This window comes from Aegilops tauschii, chromosome 5 (genome assembly GCF_002575655.3).
Source record: "Aegilops tauschii subsp. strangulata cultivar AL8/78 chromosome 5, Aet v6.0, whole genome shotgun sequence".
NCBI classification, from domain to species: domain Eukaryota; kingdom Viridiplantae; phylum Streptophyta; class Magnoliopsida; order Poales; family Poaceae; genus Aegilops; species Aegilops tauschii.
The window spans coordinates 264,860,816-264,882,561 of NC_053039.3; the positions used below are offsets into that span (position 1 = coordinate 264,860,816).

Genomic DNA, 21,746 nt, shown 5'->3' on the forward strand with positions numbered 1-21,746 from the left:
AAAAGAGTTGAGAGAAGACTCAAATAATATTCATAGATAATCTGATCATAAATCCACAATTCATCAGATCTCAACAAACGCACTGCAAAAGAAAATTACATCAAATAGATGTCCAAGAACATTCTATTGAAGATCAATGAGAGAGAAGAATCCATCTAAATACTAGCTATGGACCCGTAGGTCTATGGTAAAATTACTCACACATCATCGGAAGGGCAGCAAGGTTGGTGTAGAGGCCCTCCGTGATCGAATCCCCCTCCGGCGGAGTGCCGGAAAAGGCCCCAAGATGGGTTCCCATGAGAACAGAAGCTTGCAGCCGCGGAAAAGTATTTTTGGTGTGCCCCCTGACGTAGGGGGAATATTTTGGTATTTATAGAGCTGGAGTTAGGGTTAGGAGAGCCACAAGCCCCCCTGTGGCGCCCCGAAGACTTGTGGCCCCCTCGTGGGTCTTCTGGCCTCTTCCCGAAGCTTCGTGGGTGTCTAGTTCTCCAAGAAAAATCGTCAAAAAGTTTAATTCCGTTTGGACTTCGTTTGGTATTGATTTTCTATAGAAGTCAAAAACAAGGAAAAAACAACAACTGGCACTGGGCACTAGGTTAATAGGTTAGTCCCAAAAAATGATATAAAATAGCATATTAATGCATGTAGAACATCCAAGATAGATAGTATAATAGCATGGAACAATAAAAAATTATAGATACGTTGGAGATGTATCAGTGGTCAACGAACAACAACACTCGGAAGAGGAATGTACATGGAGAGGCTGATAGCCGGGACCCACCAGCCACATGGCCGCACGCAAGCAAGGGCCTCCTTATTATGTGCAAAAATGATTCCTCCCCAAGACAGTCGGGACCCACTAGCTACATGGTCGCACGCAAGGAAGTGCCTCCTTATTACGCGCTAAAGAAGATTCCTCCCCCTGACGGCTGGGACCCACTAGGTTGAAGCGTACGTATTGCATTATCTGCCTAGTCACAAACATGCACGTACATATTGGTATCTATCCAATGAAGAACCGTGATCTAGTAAAGGAGGGGCACGTGTCGTACTAGGAAATTTTGCTTGAAACGTAGCAGTTCAGGCAGTCCCATCTATATCATGTAGACGTACGTATTATAAAAAATGTGGCCACATACGTACATATGGGCAGGGTCTCAAACGTGTATGCACGCATAAAGCCAGGGATCGTGTACATTGACAGACAATGTGGTAGAGGTAACGGACGAATGCACTAGACGGTGCGAGTATGCAACAACGGCGTCTTGTTCATCGGCAGCCAACCGGCTGGGTCAAGACAGACGAAACAACGTCATGTTCATTAGGAGCCAACCGACTGGGTTGGAATGCATCATGTTCATTGTGAGCCATCCGGCTTGGGCCGAACAGCCAATACGGGATCCTGTTCATTGACACCCCACCGGCTAGGGGTGTGGTGTACCGCGATTGGGACGAAACAGAGTTTGTTTCAACGGCCTACGGACGAAATATGGCCCTATTCATTGGGAGGGGTGTGGCATACCACAAAATAGATGAAACAGAGTTCTTTTCAATCGCCTACTACCAAAACGATATCCCGCTCATTGGGAGGGGTGTGGTGTACCGCAAAATGGCCTCCACATGCAACTTTTCATCCACCATCAACTTCGTGCCGCCTCCATGGGCTATTGTTCGTCCACCGCCTATGACCTCTAGAGGGTCATGTTAATCCACCCCCTACTGGCTGGGGTGTGGCATACCACAAAACATCCTCCTCGGTCGATTAGGGTCATGTTCATCTAGCGCCAACAATCTACTACATGATCGGGGTCCTATTCATCCACAGCCAACCCACCGGCTGAGGTGGGGTGTACATACGCGCACGACAGCTAGCAACAAGGACTATTCATCCAGGGGCAACCAACCAACTAGGTCAGCACGTCTCGCACAAGGGGTTGGATCAATGCAACCATCTGCTGGTCTCGACTTGATCTATGTATCACACGCGCGGTCTTAGCGGGGACAGTTCATCGAGAGGCAACCAACCGGCTAGGTCAAGTCACGTCCCGCTCGGGGGCCCGATGCAACACATAGATCGATCGAGCCAGCAAACTACATATGCGCACGAGTCTCACTCACATCACTCGGGTTCAGTAAGCAGCGAAGGGATCCCTCAGGTTTAGTTAGAAGTGAGGGATAGCATAGGTTTAGTAGTAGTGCGAGGGATAGCTCGGGTTCAGTGTAGTGCGAGGGATCGATCGCCCGGGTTCAGTAAGGCGAGGGATCGATCGGGTTCAGTAAGCGAACGACCCGCTCGGGTTCATTTAGCGAAGGGCTCTCACACTTGCGCGTATGAGAGAAACACACAAACCACTAGATCGCTCGGGCCCGACCACCCACGGATTGCCGACCGTATACCAGAAAATCCCCAAAAAAAATCACTGCCCTTTCTTCTACAATGATTTTTTACGCCATGGATGGCCCAAAGAATGGCATGAAGGTGCGCCTTCAGCCCGTCGAGGATGAAAACCCATTTTCTTTCACAATTTTTTGTCAAAGAAGTAGGAGCCCACCACATCTATAATGATACATGTTTTTGTCACAATTATCGTCATGGAAGTGTCACTTCCATGACAAAAAATGTTTTCGGTCATGCCATAATGTCGTGGATGTGTCTTTTTATGTAATGTATAGAGTGCGCTAGGAGGGGCGCCATAATAGGCTGGTATACATGTTATTGATGGCCGCATGCACGACCTACTGTTCGTGGCTACTACTAGTAACTGACATATTTAAGTAGATTATACCACCGTTGAGTAACGGTAGAAATGAATGCATCATGGGGGTCACGGTATCCTATGACATAGCCGACTTTAGGAGGACTGACTGCTCCTTCCTCGAGGACGACCGACTGGTGGGTCTTGTTCGTCTGGTGTATATGATCCGATTATAGGCACTTGGTGAGGATCCCCTTAGTTGTTGACACCTTAGCCTATAACTTGAATGGGCCTGAGTGTTGCCCCTTGGCCCATTGTCTTTTGAATCATGTCTTTGATTAGCCGGGGCCTTTGGCTGGGCCATATGTATCATTGGGCCTACCCATAGCAATAATCCTCTCACATCCCACTATCATACAAATCCACATGTGTTACTGCACCTCTATTCAGGTACTTCCCGAAACACCGTTGACACCTTTAATTTTTTATTATGCAGAGAAAAATGTTTCAAATTTTATTGAATATTATTTTTTGTATGATTTAATCCAAACATTTTTTTTCATTTCCAACCTTTTTATAACACATCAACCAATAGTGTGTATGTGTTGCTTTGGAAATACCTTGGGTTGAAAGTTGTATCCACCACCAACGAGAAACAACATGTTGGTGAACTGTCTAAAAATATCTACCATGGCATTTTTGGGTTCCAAGGTATAGGGTATGCTCATATAGTCTCTAATCTTACTTTTTAACATTTTCCCAAGCATGTGAAGCCACAATTTACGTGATAGGAAAATTTGGTCACTACTGAGGGCAACAACATAACTACCCAAGGTTCATGTAAGTGTGGGCGTGAACCAATTTTTTTAGTTATAAGTGTAAAAAATGATGGTGAGGATGATTGTAAGAACACATTTTTATTAGTAATTGATGAGGTTTAACCAAAAACCATAATGGTTAAGTTTTAATCATGCATTATTTTCCAATCTTAGCGAGGAACTCAGAATTCAAGATAAGAGTGAGAGTGGTCGAGCTAGATAAAAATGTCTTGTGGTGTTGTTATTTGGGGGAGGGGACGTGGGAGGAAAGAAAATATGAATGCTTTTAGAGCAAATACCCTTTCTAATGTGGGCCTCCCCTATAAATGCAGAAATTGAAGAAATGTTACTTTCTCCACAGGTATAAGTGCACCAACTCATGGGGTGTATGAGCTGAATAGGAAATACCATGGTTTGAATACTATGGTCATCATCCACGAAGGAAGACATCATGGTCAATAGTCTAAAAGTATCTACCGAGACACATGTGGGTTCCATGGTCTTGAGTATGTTCCGTTACTCCCTAATCTTAATTTTCCACACCTTTGAGCCCAACTGCATAAAGCCACAATCTACGCGACGGTCAAATTTGGTCACTACTTATGGCAAATTAAAGTTCTATTCATAGATAGGATTACACGCTAACATAGTGTGGTATGTCATAACAACCTAAGGTTCGAGTAAACATGGGTGGGACCAAACTTGTTTTAAATAGAAGAGTCAAAAATGTCGTTTACATCTTCAAAATGCATTTGTAAAATTATAAATCTTGTTGTGGAACTACCCTAACTCAAATTCAAATAAGGGATAGGAGTGAAATCACAATAAAATATGGAAATCATACCTAACATGCACATGTTTTCATTAGAATACTTGTTTAAACTACGAAGATGATGTAGTGACAAAATTAAAGTCACAAATAAGATCTGGTAACAATGATATTCCTATGGATAACTCACCTTGAAAGAGTGAGTCCCTCCCAAAGAGGCTCATATTAATGCTAGAGATGCTAGTAAAGCACCCTTTTGAGCTTCTGAAAACAATACCCTAACAAACATGCATGCAAATGTAAAAGAACAAACAAGATCATTGTAATCTTACCAAAAATTTCCTAGGGAATCAAATGATATAGCTCATGAATAAGCCCGATTAGCACGAGTAGCTCCTCCAAAATGCTTTGAAAGACGAGTGCACCTTATCAACCTTTTTTGATGAATTAAAAACTATTTTGCTTTAAGAGTGTGTGAGATGGTGAATATCTTGTTAACAATTTATGAGCCAATCTCTGTTACCCACAAAAAAGACAACATCTGTTGTATAATTAGCTCCATAATGGCTAGTATTGCTTTAAACGAGAAGTGTGATGCACCTTGAAAGAGTGAGTACCTCCCAAAGAGGAGAACCTTGATGATGGAAATGCTAAGAGAGCAACCTTTCAAGTTTTCTAAATAGAAATATGGTAATAGATCACGCGTACTAATGTGGCCTATCATTATCATCTTAAGAAAACAAATGTTATATCTCGTGAATTAGCTCGATTGACAAGAGTCACAAGACCCTAGCTTTATTGTGAGCCAAAACTGCCTAAAAGAAGAAAAATGCTTGAAAATTGTTTCATGGATAAACCATCTAATTCTGTTGTACCCTCTTTGGTGGACGATGTAACAATCTCACAATGTTAATAGAAGGTTGAATTTAATTAAATAAAACCTCCCTTTCAAGAATGGGAAAGGTCTGGTTAATAATTAATGAGATAATATATGTTATAACCCACAAAAGACCATGATGGCTAGTGTTTCTACAAATGAGGTTTCGGATGCTGAAATACAATCCATGGCACAATGGTTGGATCAGTGGGTAAACCAACTTAACTAAGAATAATGTGCATGCATTCTCTACAACATCACCTAGATAAAGCTTAAACCATAAATCCTTCAATTACTAATGTCATGAAACAAACAATACTTAATTAAGCATCGCAGATGACACACATTGTCTGGAGTTTCACTCAAATAAACAAAACAATCCCCACTTAAACAAAACATGAAAATGATGGAGCGAAATAAGTCAAGCAAGTAAAAGAAGAAGAAGCGCCGAAACTAGTAAGAAAACGATTGACCCACTTCACCAATTCAATGACCTCCATTTCCCATTTTCTTCTTGCACTTACATCAGGGAGCTGCTGTTGAGGAGGCTCTGCCATGGGTTTGATCCTCCATTGTTGATCCAGTAGCAATCCCTCGATGACCCACCATTGTTGTCATCACCGCCGCTGTCGTTATTGTTGTTGTTGTGTATGTTGCTGTTGCCCATCGTCACATTGTTCCCAGTCCCGAGGTGATGCACGCCTCCTGATACACCACCACCACCTCCACCATTGCCAACCTGTGGTTGCCATTGGAGCCCCATCACGCCCCCCGTGCCGTCATCTCCTTCCTCGCTAGTGGCCCCTTGAAATATTGAAGCAGTTGCGGCACCTATTCCATTTCCACCAACCACGAGATCGCCATGCTGCTGCATCGGAACTGGAATGCCAAATGACGCCGCTGGCGGCGTCATCAGCATCCCATTGCCTGATCCAATGGCTGGCCCACCATAGTAGTAGCCATTGTTCTGACTGAGGCTGCCATCAAGAAGCCCTCCTGCACCCCCTCTTAGCACGTCTAGAAACGACGTCGTCCCACCAGGGGACATCATCGCCGCCGTGTTGGACGACGATGATGACCCAAAGGCGGTTAGGGAAAGGCTGCTTGGAATCTCAAAACCAACAGACATAAACGTCGGGAGGACGTTCGCAAAGTTCATCCCTGTGCAGGTCGAGGGGGGCACGACAGTCGTGGGTTCCGGTGAGGAGGCCACGCCGAGCTTGTGGGCGTCGGAGGTCCCCGAGCGCTTGGGCTTGCGGCAGCCACCACCGATGGGGACGTTGCGGAGGGAGCCACCATGGGTCCAGTAGCGGCGGCAGGCCTTGCAGAAGTAGCGGGGCTGAGACATACTATAGTTGTTGTAGTAGCAGAACTTGGTGTTGCCAGACTTGCACCGAGGGCATTCCACCTTCTGCTCTGGCTTTGGCCGAGGCTTCTTCTCCGCCCCCGCTATCGCCTCCCCCGCCATCTGACCTGCCTTGCTCTTGGAGTTTGACGGAAACACTTCCTCCATCTACAACACATGTGTACACACATATCGAATTAAATTAAGTTAAATTGTTAATCCTAAGGAGTGAGACATGTAGAATCATTGGTTGACTCAAAATGTCATGATAAGTGCATAATCAGGTCTCAAATTCTCAGATCCATACAACAGATTCAATTAATTAGCTACAACTCTAAGCGCCCATTCTTTTGGGCAACTTAAAAAATAAGGTGCCTCTCCCCATACTCTCTAGTATTAGGATTCCTTGAAAGCCTAATCCCAGGATCTCCTAGTTACCTAACCAGGCGTGTAAGAAACCGAGACAAAATAAATAAAATCTTGGGTTCAAAGTAGTGAATCCAACATGGATAAAAAAGAACTGCAAAATCCGATCCAATTTTTCGTAAATCAAAACAAAAAAAATAAAACTTTGTAAACAAAACTAGTAAATCTGGCATGCATCCATGGATTAGTGCCTATTGAATGTGGTAACGGCTGTGTGCATGAACCGATGCAGAGCCTGGAAATATCCCCTTTTCGAAATGGAAACATACGGCCGCCCCCTCTATTGTTCTAGCTACGAGCGGTTTGCTAAAATTGATACAACAACATCAAAATTACACAAACCAAACAAGGTAGGTCATGAATTCAGTATGAATTCTTCAAGATCAAGATCTAAATACATGCATGTACACAGGAACACGCAAACAAGAGAAATATTTTTTGGAATAGCCCGTGGCTAGATCTACAACGGGTCTTAAAGTGAAGATCGCTAGCTAGCTAGCACAGCTTGCGGCGAGCGATACTGCGGGAGATTATGTAGCAAAAGTCGCATGCACGAGGAAGAAGAAGAAGAAGAAGAAGAAGAAGAAGAAGAAGAAGAAGAAGAAGAAGAAGAAGAAGAAGAAGAAGAAGAAGAAGGGAGAAAGAGTAAGTGATAGAGATCAAAGGAAGAAGAATCTCACCAGGTGAATGAAGGGTAGTATGGAGTATAGGTGTTGTTTGGTCTAGTGCTATGGGATAGGGTGAAGTTGCCCACCTTTTTATACCCGTAAGGCTAGCTAGATGTTTAAACACTACCGCAGAATGAGCAAGCCAGATATAGGGTCAAATTAATAGAGGGTGTGTTCATGTGAGTGATGAACTGTGTATAGCCAGTAGCACTGGTAAGACAGAAACGGCTGTAGAGCTGTTGGCCCGTTGTCCCTGGAAGACAAAACGGCTAGAGGTGACGCGCACACTAGAGAGAGAGAGAAGGACGGATGGCTTGCAAGCCTTGGGTTGGAAACAGAAAAGAGAGAGAAAGACGAGCCTAATGCCGGGGCTCTTGTGCTGCAAGCTTCTCCATCCTTCCTCCTTCCGTTGCTTGTCAGAGCTTGGGGCCAACAGCAAAACATGGGGCAGGCCGGCCGTGCATACGTATGTGTATATTATCTTTGACGTGCTATACACACATGGATGGACGGATGCACTCTATGGGTCTATGACATGCATGGACCACACAGCCTTCACACACCTGTCTCATGAGGTAGCATGGGTATGAATAGCACACCAGGTCTCATCCAGTGCAAATCTTCATCGCCACTCTTCCTTTCCTTCCATTGTATATCTGGCTATCTTGTCAGTGATCGCAGCTAGAAAACACGGTGTAGGCGTGCCGCATTCACGTGTCATAGCCCGTGGTGGAGTGGTTGTGTGCATGGACGTATGCATAGGCCAAGGTGAACTCTTTTTTGGCATACCATTTTAGATTAAAATATCCATTTAAAAAATCTTGGGCTAGAACTCTATCCTTTGCATTTCAGCAATTAATACCAATCAAATCATCCACCATCTCTATCTTTTCCTTTCCCTGTATAGTACTCCCATTTCATTAATTCTCCACCGTTGAATCAATATTTGTATTTCCTCACAAAAAGAATAGACATTTGTATAATAACTTGGTAACGCGTGTTTCGAAAAAGTCATGGCAGATATCTGAAATAGTAAACTTGGATGTTTGTCGTGTGCACTCCATTTGTAGTTAAATAAAATACCCTATTTGTGTTGCACTATATTTGCAATATGGTTAATCATACGATTTTTTCCTACCACCACCTTTTTAGCGAGGTTCGAATTTTATGTAATAATGAAACAAACCATTGTCACCAAAGTGCATAGAGTAGTTTGTATTTAAATGACCACAAAATATCACAAAGCAACACAATCTAGATGTTTGAAATTATAATCTACTACCCCTAGAAAAGATGATGATTACCCTTCTTGTAGATAGAAAATGTTGACTACTATTGATCCATGGGACTATCAAAAACAGGGAGCCAACCAAAAGTCAAGTATCATTGTGAGATATCTTTTTAAATCAACATGACAACCTCTCTACCATTGGCCGCCTCAACCTGGAAAATATGGCAGTTGTGGTCTTTCCATATCCATAACTCCCCCTCCCTACACACTTGTGACAACTTTTGACTTCTGTAGGGTCAAAAGTATGTCTAGAGGGGGGTGATTAGACTACACTGGTACAGCGACGTCCTAAACAAACGGTTTAAAACCCCTTTCCGCGACGGCATTTGGAACCGTCGCCAAGTGAGTGTGGGCGATAGGGGGGTCCTTCCCACACGACCCAGAAATCGTCGGGGATAGGCCCTCGTGGGACCCAGGTTGGGGCCGTGTGCGATTGGGCGAGGCATGAAAACCCAATCATTTCCGTAGGTATGTACATCCCACACGGTGAATCTCAGAAATCATTTCCGTAGGTATGTATATCCCACACGGTGAATCCCAGAAATCATTTCCGTAGGTATGTACATCCCACGCGGTGAATCCCATAAATCATTTCCGTAGGTATGTACATCCCACACGGTGAATCCCAGAAATCATTTCCATAGGTATGTACATCCCACACGGTGAATCCCAGAAAATCATTTCCGTAGGTATGTACATCCCACATAGTTCTTTGTATGGAAACGTTTGTGCAAGGTGGCCTAACGCAAACAGTTCGCTGCCGGAAGCCGTGTGTGATTGTTAGTTGATCGAACACGCTTACTTTCTAGAAACCGTGTGGGTTGTTTGAGTTCATCGCCCACGGTGTTGTCTGAGTAACCGTTTGCAATAGAAAACCCCAATAAGCAGGGTAATTAGCCTATTATTGATAATCCATGTACTAATCAAACTGATATTTCTTATAAAACATGCCAGATATTTCATATTCATATAAAAGCAACCAGGATTTCATAATCGAATTACATCAGATAGCTTCGGCACTCAGTTTTGCCATTACACAACAGCACCAAGTTTCACATGCAGCATCAAAAACCTTTGAAAAGTAGCATCATACATGATAAATAGACAGATGAATCTCATCTGGGAAACTGCAGAAGCGGAAGGCAAATATTGAGCCTTCAGTGATGTTGAATGTCCTTGCAACTTTAGGCCAGTGGCTATGGATAATTGCCCGCCCAACCTTCGTCCTCTTCAGCAAGACTTCAATATTGTACCGTGGGTATTGAATGAATACCTTCCTCGCCTCTTAACCATGCAGGTGGTTTGAGAGGTAATCATCGGTGAACTGCTTTGAAAAGTACTGAAAACAAAGCTATGCATAAAACGCTGTTGTAAATTTTGAAATGGCGCAAGGGGTAAAAACAAGGTAAAAGAGTTGGTACCATCCTATAGTTGACTGATATCTTCTTCATTGTGCAAACAAAGATCTTGCTGTTATTCATCGCAAGTTTCTTCATCCTAACAATCTTTCTGGGTTTCTTGACTACTGATATTCATGGACATCTCATTTCTCCATATGCAAAATGGGTCGAAAAGTGGGTCTAAGACTCTGACAGAGGACCTACATGTGCAAGACCAAATTGTAAGAAACCTAAATATTAGAATGATTCCTGCAACTGCACAATAATATGCTATTAGCCAAAGGACTCTGCTTGAACAAACTTCAATGGTAAACCACAGTGTCTCCCATTGTTTCCCTGCAACACACGTAAGGAAGATCTTGATATATGAAAAAACACCCCATTTATATGGATATATGAAAAACGATAGGGGTTTTCACCCTACTGTCAAGTTTGTCAAAAAAACGCATATAAAGATCTTGATCAGGTTAACTGAGAGTTGCCATACTATCAGTAGAATATGTATTGAGTACAGCCAAATTCGATTGGTGTCACATGCATAACAATACAAAATTATACCCACAGCAAATGAAAATCAAATTGCAGAACTGAACCAAACAGTTAAATAGACAGCAGACCAAATGAACCAAAATAGTTAACTGAGCATGACATTGCAGAATAGAAACATGTACTACTCCCTCTGTACCGTTTTATTTGTCGCTGGGAGAAACTTCCGACCAGGTGAAAACGAACAAAAATACCAAAATACCCCTAATTTGAAAACGAGTCGTCGTCTTCCCCGTCGTCTCCCTCCGCCAGGCTCCTCCTCCGGCGTCTTCCTCCGCCAGGCTCCTCCTCCTCCAGCAGGCTCTTCCCCGTCAGGCCCCTCCGCCAGGCTCTTCCCCGCTGTCCAGGTGCTCGTCCTCGCCCAGTTTGGTCGCCGCCGCTCCCAATTTGGTCGCCTCCGCCCCAGCCTGGCCGCCGCCTCTGCGCTCCCAATTTGGTCCTCGCCGCACCGGCCTGGTCCTCTCAACCACATCTTGGCCGCCGCGCTGCCCAGCCTGTTCCTCGCTGCTCCCCCGCCATGCTGTACTCCAGGCAGGTACTCCTCGCCCGTGCACTGAAATTAACAGCGGAATTTGAGGAATCAATAACAACAGCTTCAGTAATTTATAGCAGGATTTAAATAATTTGTATCAACAACTTCAGTAATTTATAGCAGGATTTAAATAACAACAGCTTTAGTAATTTATAGCGGAATTTGAGGAATCAGTAACAACAGCGGAATTTGAGGAATCAGTAACGACAGCTTCAGAAATCAGGAGTTTAGTGCAGAATTTGAAGTTCAAGTGTTCCTGAAGTTTTCCAGGATTCTGGCTTTTTGACTTGGGGATCTGTTGTTTTTAAATAAACCAGCAGAAATCAAATGTCATTGTTATTCATTTTTAAAAACTGATTATTACTCCTGATAATTATGGTTACAGTTTCTTGTACTGCATGCAATTCTATTTTTTCAACTGAGTAGTTCTTCTTCAGCTGATGATGCTGAGGCATGCCCATTCCTTGTACAGCACACACCCAAAGTTACTCAAAAAAAGTGTTGACTGTTTTACCTGGTGGAATCATAGCAGCATCAGGGAAACCCATCACAGCATCATGATGGAATATTGTTTGTGTCTGGACATTGTATATGTTGCCGTGCTCCGATTGATCTGTCGATGTATGAAGCCATACCATCATCATGATAAACAAAGTCTGAAGGGTTTATATCTTGAGAAAGCAAACAACTACTCCATATGAAGACCTGATAAAGAGTAACCAGACCACATAACTGTATTCAGATCATTTAGTTGTATTGAAAAGATTAATTCAGTTTTAACTAAACATTATTTATACACAGCAAAATGGTCAGTAGATTAAATGGTCAATACACTGAAACAAGCATTTTGACAAAACAGTTTGACAAGAGTAAATGGTCAGTAACAAGCATTTGGATAAATTTTCACCATTGTGAACAGGAACAAGCAGCAAATTCAGTTAGGTGCTTTGCAAATTCAGTTAGGTGCTTTGAATATGGCCAGTTAACTTGCTTTTCATTTAATTTGAATATGGTCAGTTAACTGAATTTTAAAGCAGCAAATTCAATTAGGTGCTTTGCAAATTCAGTTATATGGTCAGTGAACTGTTTAGAGCAAATTCAGTTAGGTGCTTTGCTTCTTCTACTCCTGCTCCTGCTCCTATGCTCAGTTAACTGAATTTTTAAAGCAGCAAATTCAGTTAGGTGCTTTGCAAATTCAGTTATATGGTCAGTGATTAGAGCAAATTCAGTTAGGTGCTTTGCTTCTCCTCCTCCTCCTCCTCCTCCTCCTCCTCCTCCTCCTCCTCCTCTTCTTCTTCCTCTTCTTCCTCTTCTTCTTCTTCTTCTACTTCTACTTGTACTTCATCTTACATATTTATATCTTCAGGAGAAAATGGATCTCCCAGACCTCAACTTCACTCCACCTGCAGAAGATGTGGATGAAATGGATGACGATGCAAAAAATGAAATGGAAGGACATGTGGGAGATGAAATGGAAGAAGATGCAGGACGGGGAATGGAAGGAGATGAAATTGTTCAAAATCCAGGTACAGTTATAGTTGATCATTCCATCATTTCATCACTTGATCATTCCATCACTTCATCACTTGATCATTTCATTTAATCATTTCTTTGTTGTATGTCTTGGTGCAGGCGTTGGGCAAGTTGTTAGGAAAAATAAAACCCTCAATGACCAACAAAAAATTGCTGCTTATGTAGCATTGCATACACTGTGTATGAGTAGAGGAGGCATTTTTTATGAAAACTGATAAGCAAGACATTACCATTTTTTTTGGAGTGGGTGTTTGGAATGTACAAAGAATTTGGAGGAAAGCAATGTTGCAAATTCAAGAAGGTAAGGAGGTGGATGTTTCCAATCAGAGAAAGGGAAATTGTGGAAGAAAGCCTAAGGACATTAACCTAGAAAAAATCCTAACAATCCCATTGAACAAGCGGTCTACTATTAGGTCATTGGCCTGGCAACTAGGATGTAGCCCTACCACCCTACATAGAAAGTTCATGCTAAATTTGATAAGGAGGCATACAAACTGTGTGAAGCCAGCTCTAAAGGAAAAGAATAAGATGGACAGGATAAAATTTTGTTTGTCGATGCTTGATGAGGCAACAACAGCAACTGCAAGGCCTGAGTTCAAGACTATGCATAATGTTGTCCATATTGACGAGAAATGGTTTAACATGACAAAGAAGAATAAGACATATTATCTGCTAGATGGGAAGGAAGAGCCTACGAGGTCTATACATGGCAACTGTATTGGCAAGGTGATGTTCCTAACGGCCGTTGCTAGGCCAAGGTGGGACAGTGAAGGAAATGTGACCTTCTCTGGGAAAATCGGTATCTGGCCATTCGTGAAAGAAGTTCCTGCTCAAAGAAGAAGCGACAACAAGCCCAAAGGTACAATAAAGACAAAATCAATAAAGGTCGACAGAAAAGTGATGAGGGAGTTCCTGATAGAGAAGGTACTGCCAGCGATACAAGCTGTTTGGCCCGAAAGTGATGCTGGACAGACTATCTACATTCAGCAGGATAATGCTAAGCCCCATATCTTGCCAGATAACCCAGAATTTCTAGAAGTCGTCGCAAAAACTGGACTTGACATCAGAATAATACAACAACCTGCCAACAGTCCTGATTTGAATGTGCTTGACCTTGGGTTTTTCAACTCGCTACAATCCCTAACAGATTGTCTGAGTCCTAAAACACTACAAGACCTTATTAAGGGTGTTTTGGAGGAATTTGAAGGCTACGAGGTTTACAAGCTCAACAGAATTTTCCTAACTCTGCAGACATGCATGATTGAGATCCTGAACCATGCAGGGGGCAATGGGTATAAAACACCCCATGTGAACAAAGAAAGGCTTGAGGGTCTTGGGCAGCTACCTCCGAGACTATCATGCCCTCCAGAGGTGTATGCAAATGCCCTACACAACTTAGGGCTAATGGAGAGGGTTCAATGATGAGGCTTGTGCTGCTTGTGATGATTGAGATGAGGCTTGTTCAGATGCTTGACATGAGGCTTGTTCAGATGCTTGTGATGAGGCTTGTTCAGATGCTTGTGATGCTTGTGATGAGGCTTGTTCAGATGCTAGTGATGAGGCTTGTGATGCTTGTGATGAGGCTTGTTCAGTTGCTTGTGATGATGCTTGTTCAGTTGCTTGCGATGAGGCTTGTGATGCTTGTGATGAGGCTTGTGATGCTTGTGATGAGGCTTGTTCAGTTGCTTGCGATGAGGCTTGTGATGCTTGTGATGAGGCTTGTTCAGTTGCTTGTGATGATGTTCTGTTGCTTGTGATGAGGCTTGTGCTGCTTGTGATGAGGCTTGTTCAGTTGCTTGACATGAGGTTCAGATGCTTGTGATGAAGCTTGTTCAAATGCTAGTGATGATGCTTGTGATGCTTGTGATGAGGCTTGTTCAGTTGCTTGGGATGAGGCTGTGATGCTTGTGATGAGGCTTGTTCAGTTGCTTGTGATGATGCTCTGTTGCTTGTGATGAGGCTTATGATGATTGAGATGAGGCTTGTTCAGATGCTTGTGATGAGGCTTGTTCAGATGCTTGTGATGAGGCTTGTGATGAGGCTTGTGCTGCTTGTGATGAGGCTTGTTCAGTTGCTTGCGATGAGGCTTGTGATGCTTGTGATGAGGCTTGTTCAGTTGCTTGTGATGAGGCTTTGTGTTGATTGTGATGAGGCTACCTATGCTGCTTGTCATGTCTGTAATAATTCATATCTGCTTGTGATGAGGCTGTCCATTTGTGTTTTTACTACTCCATACTCCATTTGATTTTTCTTTCCATACTCCATTTGTATGTGTATATTTCTACTACTCCATTTGTATGTGTATGTTGGAGTATATGTACTTTTACTCCATTTGTATGATCATTCTTTGATAGGAGAGTAGTAGGATAGGAGAAAACCATTTGTATGATCATTTAGTAGGAGTAATTAACTAAAAATGTTTCAGGCTGGAGCACTACACTAGACTTCACATAGTTTCAGGCTGGTTGGAGTACACTGGTTATAATTAAACAAAAACCTTTTCTTTAATTAATTAAAGGGAAGGTTTCAGTTTAATCAATACTCCTAATTTTACTCCTACTCCTACTAATCCTACTCCTAATCCTAATTTTAAAAAACCTGCATTAAAAGGAGTATTTTGGCACTGCATGAAAATGAGTATTTTGGCACTCAACTGCGGAATACACAAATCTCTACAGCAAGCTACTCCAAGCAGTACTACACCAACTAATGTCCATCTGTCCATCAACAGTTTGGAGTATTGATCTGTCGATGTATGAATCTTGATAAACAAAGTCTTAAGAGTTCAAATCTTGAGAAAGGAAACAACTAGGCCATATGAAACATGATAAAGAGTAACCAGGCCACATAGCAAAGTGCTTTTAAAAGCACTTAACTGTATTTATACAAAGCATATCACTATTCAGAAGAACACAGAGACTACAAATGCAGACTTACGCAAGTTAACAGTGTCTTTCCAGTACTGTACTTCATGTGTTCAATTAACAGAAAAGGTTTCCGTTAGTTTAATTAACATAAAAAGGTTTCAGTTAGTTTAATTAACAGAAAAATTCAGATAGTTTAATTAACAGAAAAGGATTTTAGTTAGATTAATGAACAGTGTATGCTGAATTTGATTATTCAGACTTAAGTTGCTTCAAGTGATGTCACTAGTTTCAGTTAACTAGAGTACTACAGCAAATGGAGTACCAAATCTGATTCGGTTAAAGTCTCCAGATGGAGTACCTAATCTGATTCAGCAAGTGTTGCTGCAAGTGAACATTTTGAAATAGCTGCTGCACTTGCTACACTAAAACAACTACTCCAGTTGATCAAGCAGCAGTAGAAATGATGCAAGTGTTTAAATTCAGTCAAGTACTACTGCGAGTGTTTAAGCTCTAGTTGATCAAGCAGAGGCTCATCACAGACTACTGCAATTATTTAAATTCAGTCAACTATACTACTGCAAGTGTTTAAATTCAGTCAAGTATACTACTGCAAGTGTTTAATTGACAGAAAAGTGCTTCATGATTCTCTTTGGGTCAGGCTACAACGCCCAGTTGTGGAACAGGAAGAAATACTGGAGTTTGTGTATACATATGGTGTTGCTTCTGTATTTGAATGTGCAAGTACTCCGACCTCGCCAGGTGTTGCTTCTGTATTTGGACAGGAAGAAATATTCGCTGCAAGAACTATTGCAAAAGCTACTGAAAGAGGATCAAGAACTACTGAATCAGATTGCAGAGTACTCGGCGCCGAGTAAGTAAGGGGCTCACCGTAGAAGGTCTTGGCGTACGTAGAACTCGCCGCAGCAGGGACTCAGAGACTGAGTGCGCAGATCTCGCTGCAGCGGTCGTAGGCGTCGCCGAGGAGGCCCCAACCGAGCTCAGCGTCGCCCTCCTGCTCCAGCTGCTTGTCCCGCCACCGGTGGCGCCTACCCGCCTCGGCCTCCCGCGCCGCTCCGCTTGGAGGCTCCGGCGCCGCTCCGCTGCTCCACTGCTCCGGCACCGCTCCGCGCCGCTCCACGTCCACGCCCTCGTAGCCCATATCCAGCTTTGGCGCCCCTACACATCCACGCCTCCGTCGCAGAGAAGCTCGTCGCCGACGCAAAAAGAATCAATTTTTTTAACCTACGGGGTGTGTGAGTGAAGGCGGGATGGTGGGGAGAAAGGGGCGGTGGAAGAGGCCGGCGACGAGGAAAGGGAGTGGCCGGGCACGGAGAGGAGAGGGAGAGGCGACGAGGGAAGGGGCGAGCGAGTGAGTGCTGCAGCGACGGAGAACGAGCGAGCGGTGCGCGAGCGAGGAGCGGATAAGGTGGAAGGGTAAATCTGGAAAGTAAGAAAATTTTGTAGCGTTAGAAAATTTGCACTGCGATTGCCCGGCGACAAATAAAACGGTACAGAGAGAGTAGAAGATAAGACAGTTAACAAAACAAAGAATGCTTGAGAATAGTACTACGAAATGTAGCAATTGTTAGACCAAAGTGTTAACTGAACATTACATTTTAGAGGACCAAACTGTTAACTGAACATCAGATTGCATATTAACATTACAGAGGACAAATCACTAGAAGGCACTGGCGGTGGCCTTGAGAAAACATCACGAACTCTATTTTAAAGTAGACAACCGCGCGGCAGTGTCGACGGTGGCCTTGAAGATGAGGTGCTCCTCCAAGATCTGGCGGTCAACACGCATGTCAGCCATAGCGACCTCGTTCACGCGTGTGGCCGCATGCTATTCAGCTCCACGTTACTGCGTGTAAAATGGCTGTGGGCGTCGCTTAATTGGAGGAGAGGGGCAGTGATTTCGGTGGAAGGTGTCGCTCCGTCAGTCGGGGCATGTGGGATGAGAAAGGAGGAGGATGGTGTGGGGGGGGGGGGGTTGGATTGCCTGACCATATCGACGAGGCCGCGCAGTAAGAAGAAGGGTCGGTGGCAAGGAGGCCGCGCAGCAAGAAGAAGGGTCGCCGGCGAGGAGGCGGCGCTGCAAGAAGAAGGGTAGTCGGCGAGGAGGCGGGGCTGCAAGAAGAAGGGTCACCGGCGAGGAGGCTGAGCTGCCAGTAAGCAGCAGTGAAGGTTTGAACTTGGAAAGCAAGGAGGAACAGTGGAAATGTGGCTTTTGGTAGGAGGGAGGGGACGGGGAGATAGATATTTCCGCGGTGGCAAAAATATTTCGCTCGGTGCCGCGAGAAACTGCCGCGCAAGTGTGGTTCAAGCGGGGGCGGTGGACTGTAGACGACGAAGCTTCCTACGTAAGCCAGACAAGACGGTGCGCCAAGATATTTATATCGCATCCCACACGATTCTGTCTAGTAAACTGTTTGTGGTATTCCTGATTTTTTCATTATGTTTTGAAAGACAAAATGGTACTACGGAGGGAAAGGATGGTGTTTGAATTATTAGAACATTTAAGTACAGTGAACATGCAACTAGTACATGAGTGTCGTGTTTAAATTTAGAATTATTCCGGGTTCGTTTGGCATTTTTATTCATTAATTGAGTTTCTGGGCATTTAATGTGCACAATTCAAATTTGAACTACAAGCACATGCCCCAATGCACCAAAGTTTGCTGAAAAATCACATGTGTGTCTTTGGGTGAATTTATAGGTCCCATGCAAGAAATGGGAATAAAATTCAAACATCTGGGTGTTGTGGCTCAGCCGGAATGATTGAGAATCTTGGTTTTTTAATTCCTGTAATTCCAAAACACGACTGAAAACATGAAACTTGGCATGGTCTAATGACATGGCACCAACATGCTGCGGTAATTTTTTTGGTCAAATTGGGACAAGCTTTGGTGTAGGCTTCTTGCAAACCGGAGCTTCCCTCAAGAAGGCTCCTGGTTCCGAGAGGGAGTGTGTCACCTCCGTGTGCGAAACGACATACGTACACTACCTTCTCCCGCCTTAATTTTTTTACACAGGCAGATTAGACCAAATAGAAGTATCGTGCTAAATTTTCGAATTATTCCGTGTCCGTTTCACCTTTTTTATACATTAATTGAGTATTTGCGCATTTAATGTGTATAATTCAAATTTGAACTACAAGCACGTGCTCCAGTGCACCAAAGTTGTTTGAAAAATCACATGTGTGTCCTTGGGTGAATTTCTAGGTCCCATGCAAGAGATGGGAGTGAAATTCAAACATCTGGGCGTCGTGGCTCGGCCGGAAAGATTGAGAAACTTGGTTTTTTAATTTCTGTAATTCCAAAACACGCCTGAAAATCATGAGACTTGGCATGGTCTCATGACATGGCACCAACACGCTGCGATAATTTTTTTGGCCGAATTGGGAGAAGCTTTGGTGTAGGCTTCTTGCAAACCGGAGCTTCCCTCAAGAAGGCTCGTGGTTCCAAGAGGGAACGTGTCACCTCCGTGTGCGAAACGACATATGTACACTGCCTTGTCCCGCATTAATTTTTTTACACAACCAGATTAGACCAAATAGAAGTACCGTGCTAAATTTTGGAATTATTCCGGGTTCATTTGGCCTTTTTATACATTAATTGAGTTTCTGGGCATTTAATGTGCATAATTCAAATTTCAATTACAAGCACAGGCTCCAGTGCACCAAAGTTGTTTGAAAAATCACATGTGTGTCCTTGGGTGAATTTCTAGGTCCCATGTAATAGATGGGAGTGAAATTCAAACATCTGAGCGTCGTGGCTCGGATGGAAAGATTGAGAAACTTGGTTTTTTAATTCCTGTAATTCCAAAACACGCCTGAAAATCATGAAACTTGGCATGGTGTCATGACATGGCACCAACATGATGCGGTAATTTTTTTGGCCGAATTGGGACAAGCTTTGGTGTAAGCTTCTTGCAAACCGGAGCTTCCCTTAAGAAGGCTTGTGGTTCCGAGAGGGATTGTGTCACCTCCGTGTGCGAAACGACATACGTACACTGCCTTGTCCCGCCTTAATTTTTTTACATAGCCAGATTAGACCAAATAGAAGTACCGTGCTAAATTTTGGAATTATTCTGGGTTCATTTGGCCTTTTTTACATTAATTGAGTTTTTGGGCATTTAATGTGCATAATTCAAATTTGAACTATAAGCACAGGCTCCAGTGCACCAAAGTTGTTTGAAAAATCACATGTGTGTCCTTGGGTGAATTTCTAGGTCCCATGCAAGAGATGGGACTGAAATTCAAACATCTCGGCATCGTGGCTCGGCCGGAAAGATTGAGAAACTTGGTTTTTTAATTCCTGTAATTCCAAAACACGCCTGAAAATCATGAAACTTGGCATGGTCTCATGACATGGCGCCAACATGTTGTGCTAATTTTTCTGTCCGATTTACGAAGGCCCACACATTAACAATCAACAAAGTCATTTTGGAACAAGTGCTATCACGTTACAAATCGGAAACATAAGTATTATTGAAACCGTGGGTGTTCGACTTACCAATTACGTGCGGCCACGTGTCCACTTTTTTTATTAGCTAGGAGGTGCCGTGCTGGGTAGCTATTTGAGTACGGGAGGCGTGCGATCAGACCCCTGCGCGTGCTCATCGGGAGGAGAGCCCTTCGACCGCTACCCGCCGTGCACCTCCCTCCCAACGTCTCCATTAATGGCGCCCGAGCACCTGTTCTACGGCGTGGCTATATGTCTCACTGGACTGATATTTAAGAGAGAAAAATGAAAATCTAAAAAGAAAGTTTCGCACGGATCTTGATGTAAGATCCGATGGACCTATATAGCATCGACTGAAGCATGATGAATATAAGGACGATGACAGTGGATAATAATTGTCTTACATATTTAGAGACATCATTAAAAAAGCCACATGCGGCAACGCCCGAAATACACAAGGGCAAAAGAAGAAGGAAGAGAACGATCTGGCTCGCTGATCTCTACTTTCTTGATGCGTTGCTGCAGGCTGCGGGAACTAGTCTCCGCGGCGAGCGGCGACGAGCTCTTTCTTGTCCTCAAGATGCTGCTTGAGAGCATCCACAGATTCCTCCACCAGCCTTCTGCGCTCGATGCGCAGCTTGTTATTCTCGTGCATAAGTTTCTCGACGATGACGCTGGTCCTCTTCAACAAGGAAGTGGTCTGTTGCTGCTGCTCTGCACTTCCGACGATCTTCGCCCTCAGCAGGTCGCACTCGGCCCGGAGCTTCGCATTGCTCTCATTTAGTTGTTGGATGACGTCGGTAGACTGTTCAAACGAGGCTTTCAGGTCATCCTGCAACTTCTCCCACCTGGAGATCTGATCCATCTACCTAAGGACGAGGGCACGCATGCGCCTATAAGAGTCCTCGCCTTCCCGCGAGGCATTTTCCCAGGCCGCCGCGGTGTGGGAGGACATCTCTGCTGCATTCGCGGCGCGGCGGGACATCTCTTCTGCTTCCGCGGCGCGGCCGGACCAGTCTGCTACATCGACGGCGCGGCGGGTCCTCCGTGCTGCTTCGGCGGCGTGGTGGGACCTCTCTGCTACTACGGCCGTGCGGTGGGACATGTTGGCTGCTTTCGCGGTGAGGCGGGACATCTCTCGCGCTCCCGCTTCCAGGCTCGCCTCTCCCTGGTGGCAATCTCTCGACCCAGAACTCACGCTGGCCATGGCGGACGCAAGGGAACGATGATGAATGACTTGTTTGTTTTTGACTTTTTGTGGATGAGGAGTTGAGGAGGAATGTGCAGTCATCTTGGAGTAGTAGTATTTATAACCGCGTAGTAATACGCTCCTAAGTGGGAAACCATTTAGGTTTTGATCGGTGTGAACAGGTTTGCAATTTAGAATGTGACGGGACGCGGCCTCCCTGTTCTTCTAAAAAAATGTGACGGGACGCATGCTCAAACTTTACTGACGGTTATAAGTGCGGCACTATTCCCGGAAGGCGTAACGTGGGCACGTACGCCTTCTCG

The 21,746-nt window shown here is 44.1% G+C and overlaps 1 protein-coding gene and 1 long non-coding RNA gene across 4 annotated transcripts; both read right to left on the minus strand.

Annotated features, from left to right (window-relative positions):
• Positions 1–5,426: 5,426 nt before the first annotated feature.
• LOC109776558 (uncharacterized) lies at positions 5,427–7,766 on the minus strand. The gene is made up of 2 exons (XM_020335207.3): positions 7,612–7,766; positions 5,427–6,673 (listed from the first exon to the last, which is right to left on the minus strand). The coding sequence occupies exon 2, from the start codon at positions 6,671–6,673 to the stop codon at positions 5,681–5,683; it is 993 nt and encodes a 330-aa protein (XP_020190796.1). The 5' UTR covers positions 7,612–7,766; the 3' UTR covers positions 5,427–5,680.
• A 2,058-nt stretch (positions 7,767–9,824) lies between these two features.
• LOC109776560 (uncharacterized) lies at positions 9,825–17,176 on the minus strand. Of its 3 annotated transcripts, none has more exons than XR_002236114.4 (4): positions 16,657–17,176; positions 11,883–11,981; positions 10,312–11,389; positions 9,825–10,229 (listed from the first exon to the last, which is right to left on the minus strand). It is a non-coding gene; the product is annotated as an uncharacterized lncRNA (long non-coding RNA). The 3 variants fall into 3 exon arrangements; XR_002236113.4 differs by having other exon boundaries at positions 11,883–12,073; XR_012184613.1 differs by lacking the exon at positions 16,657–17,176 and having other exon boundaries at positions 11,883–12,498.
• Between the last annotated feature and the right edge of the window lie 4,570 nt (positions 17,177–21,746).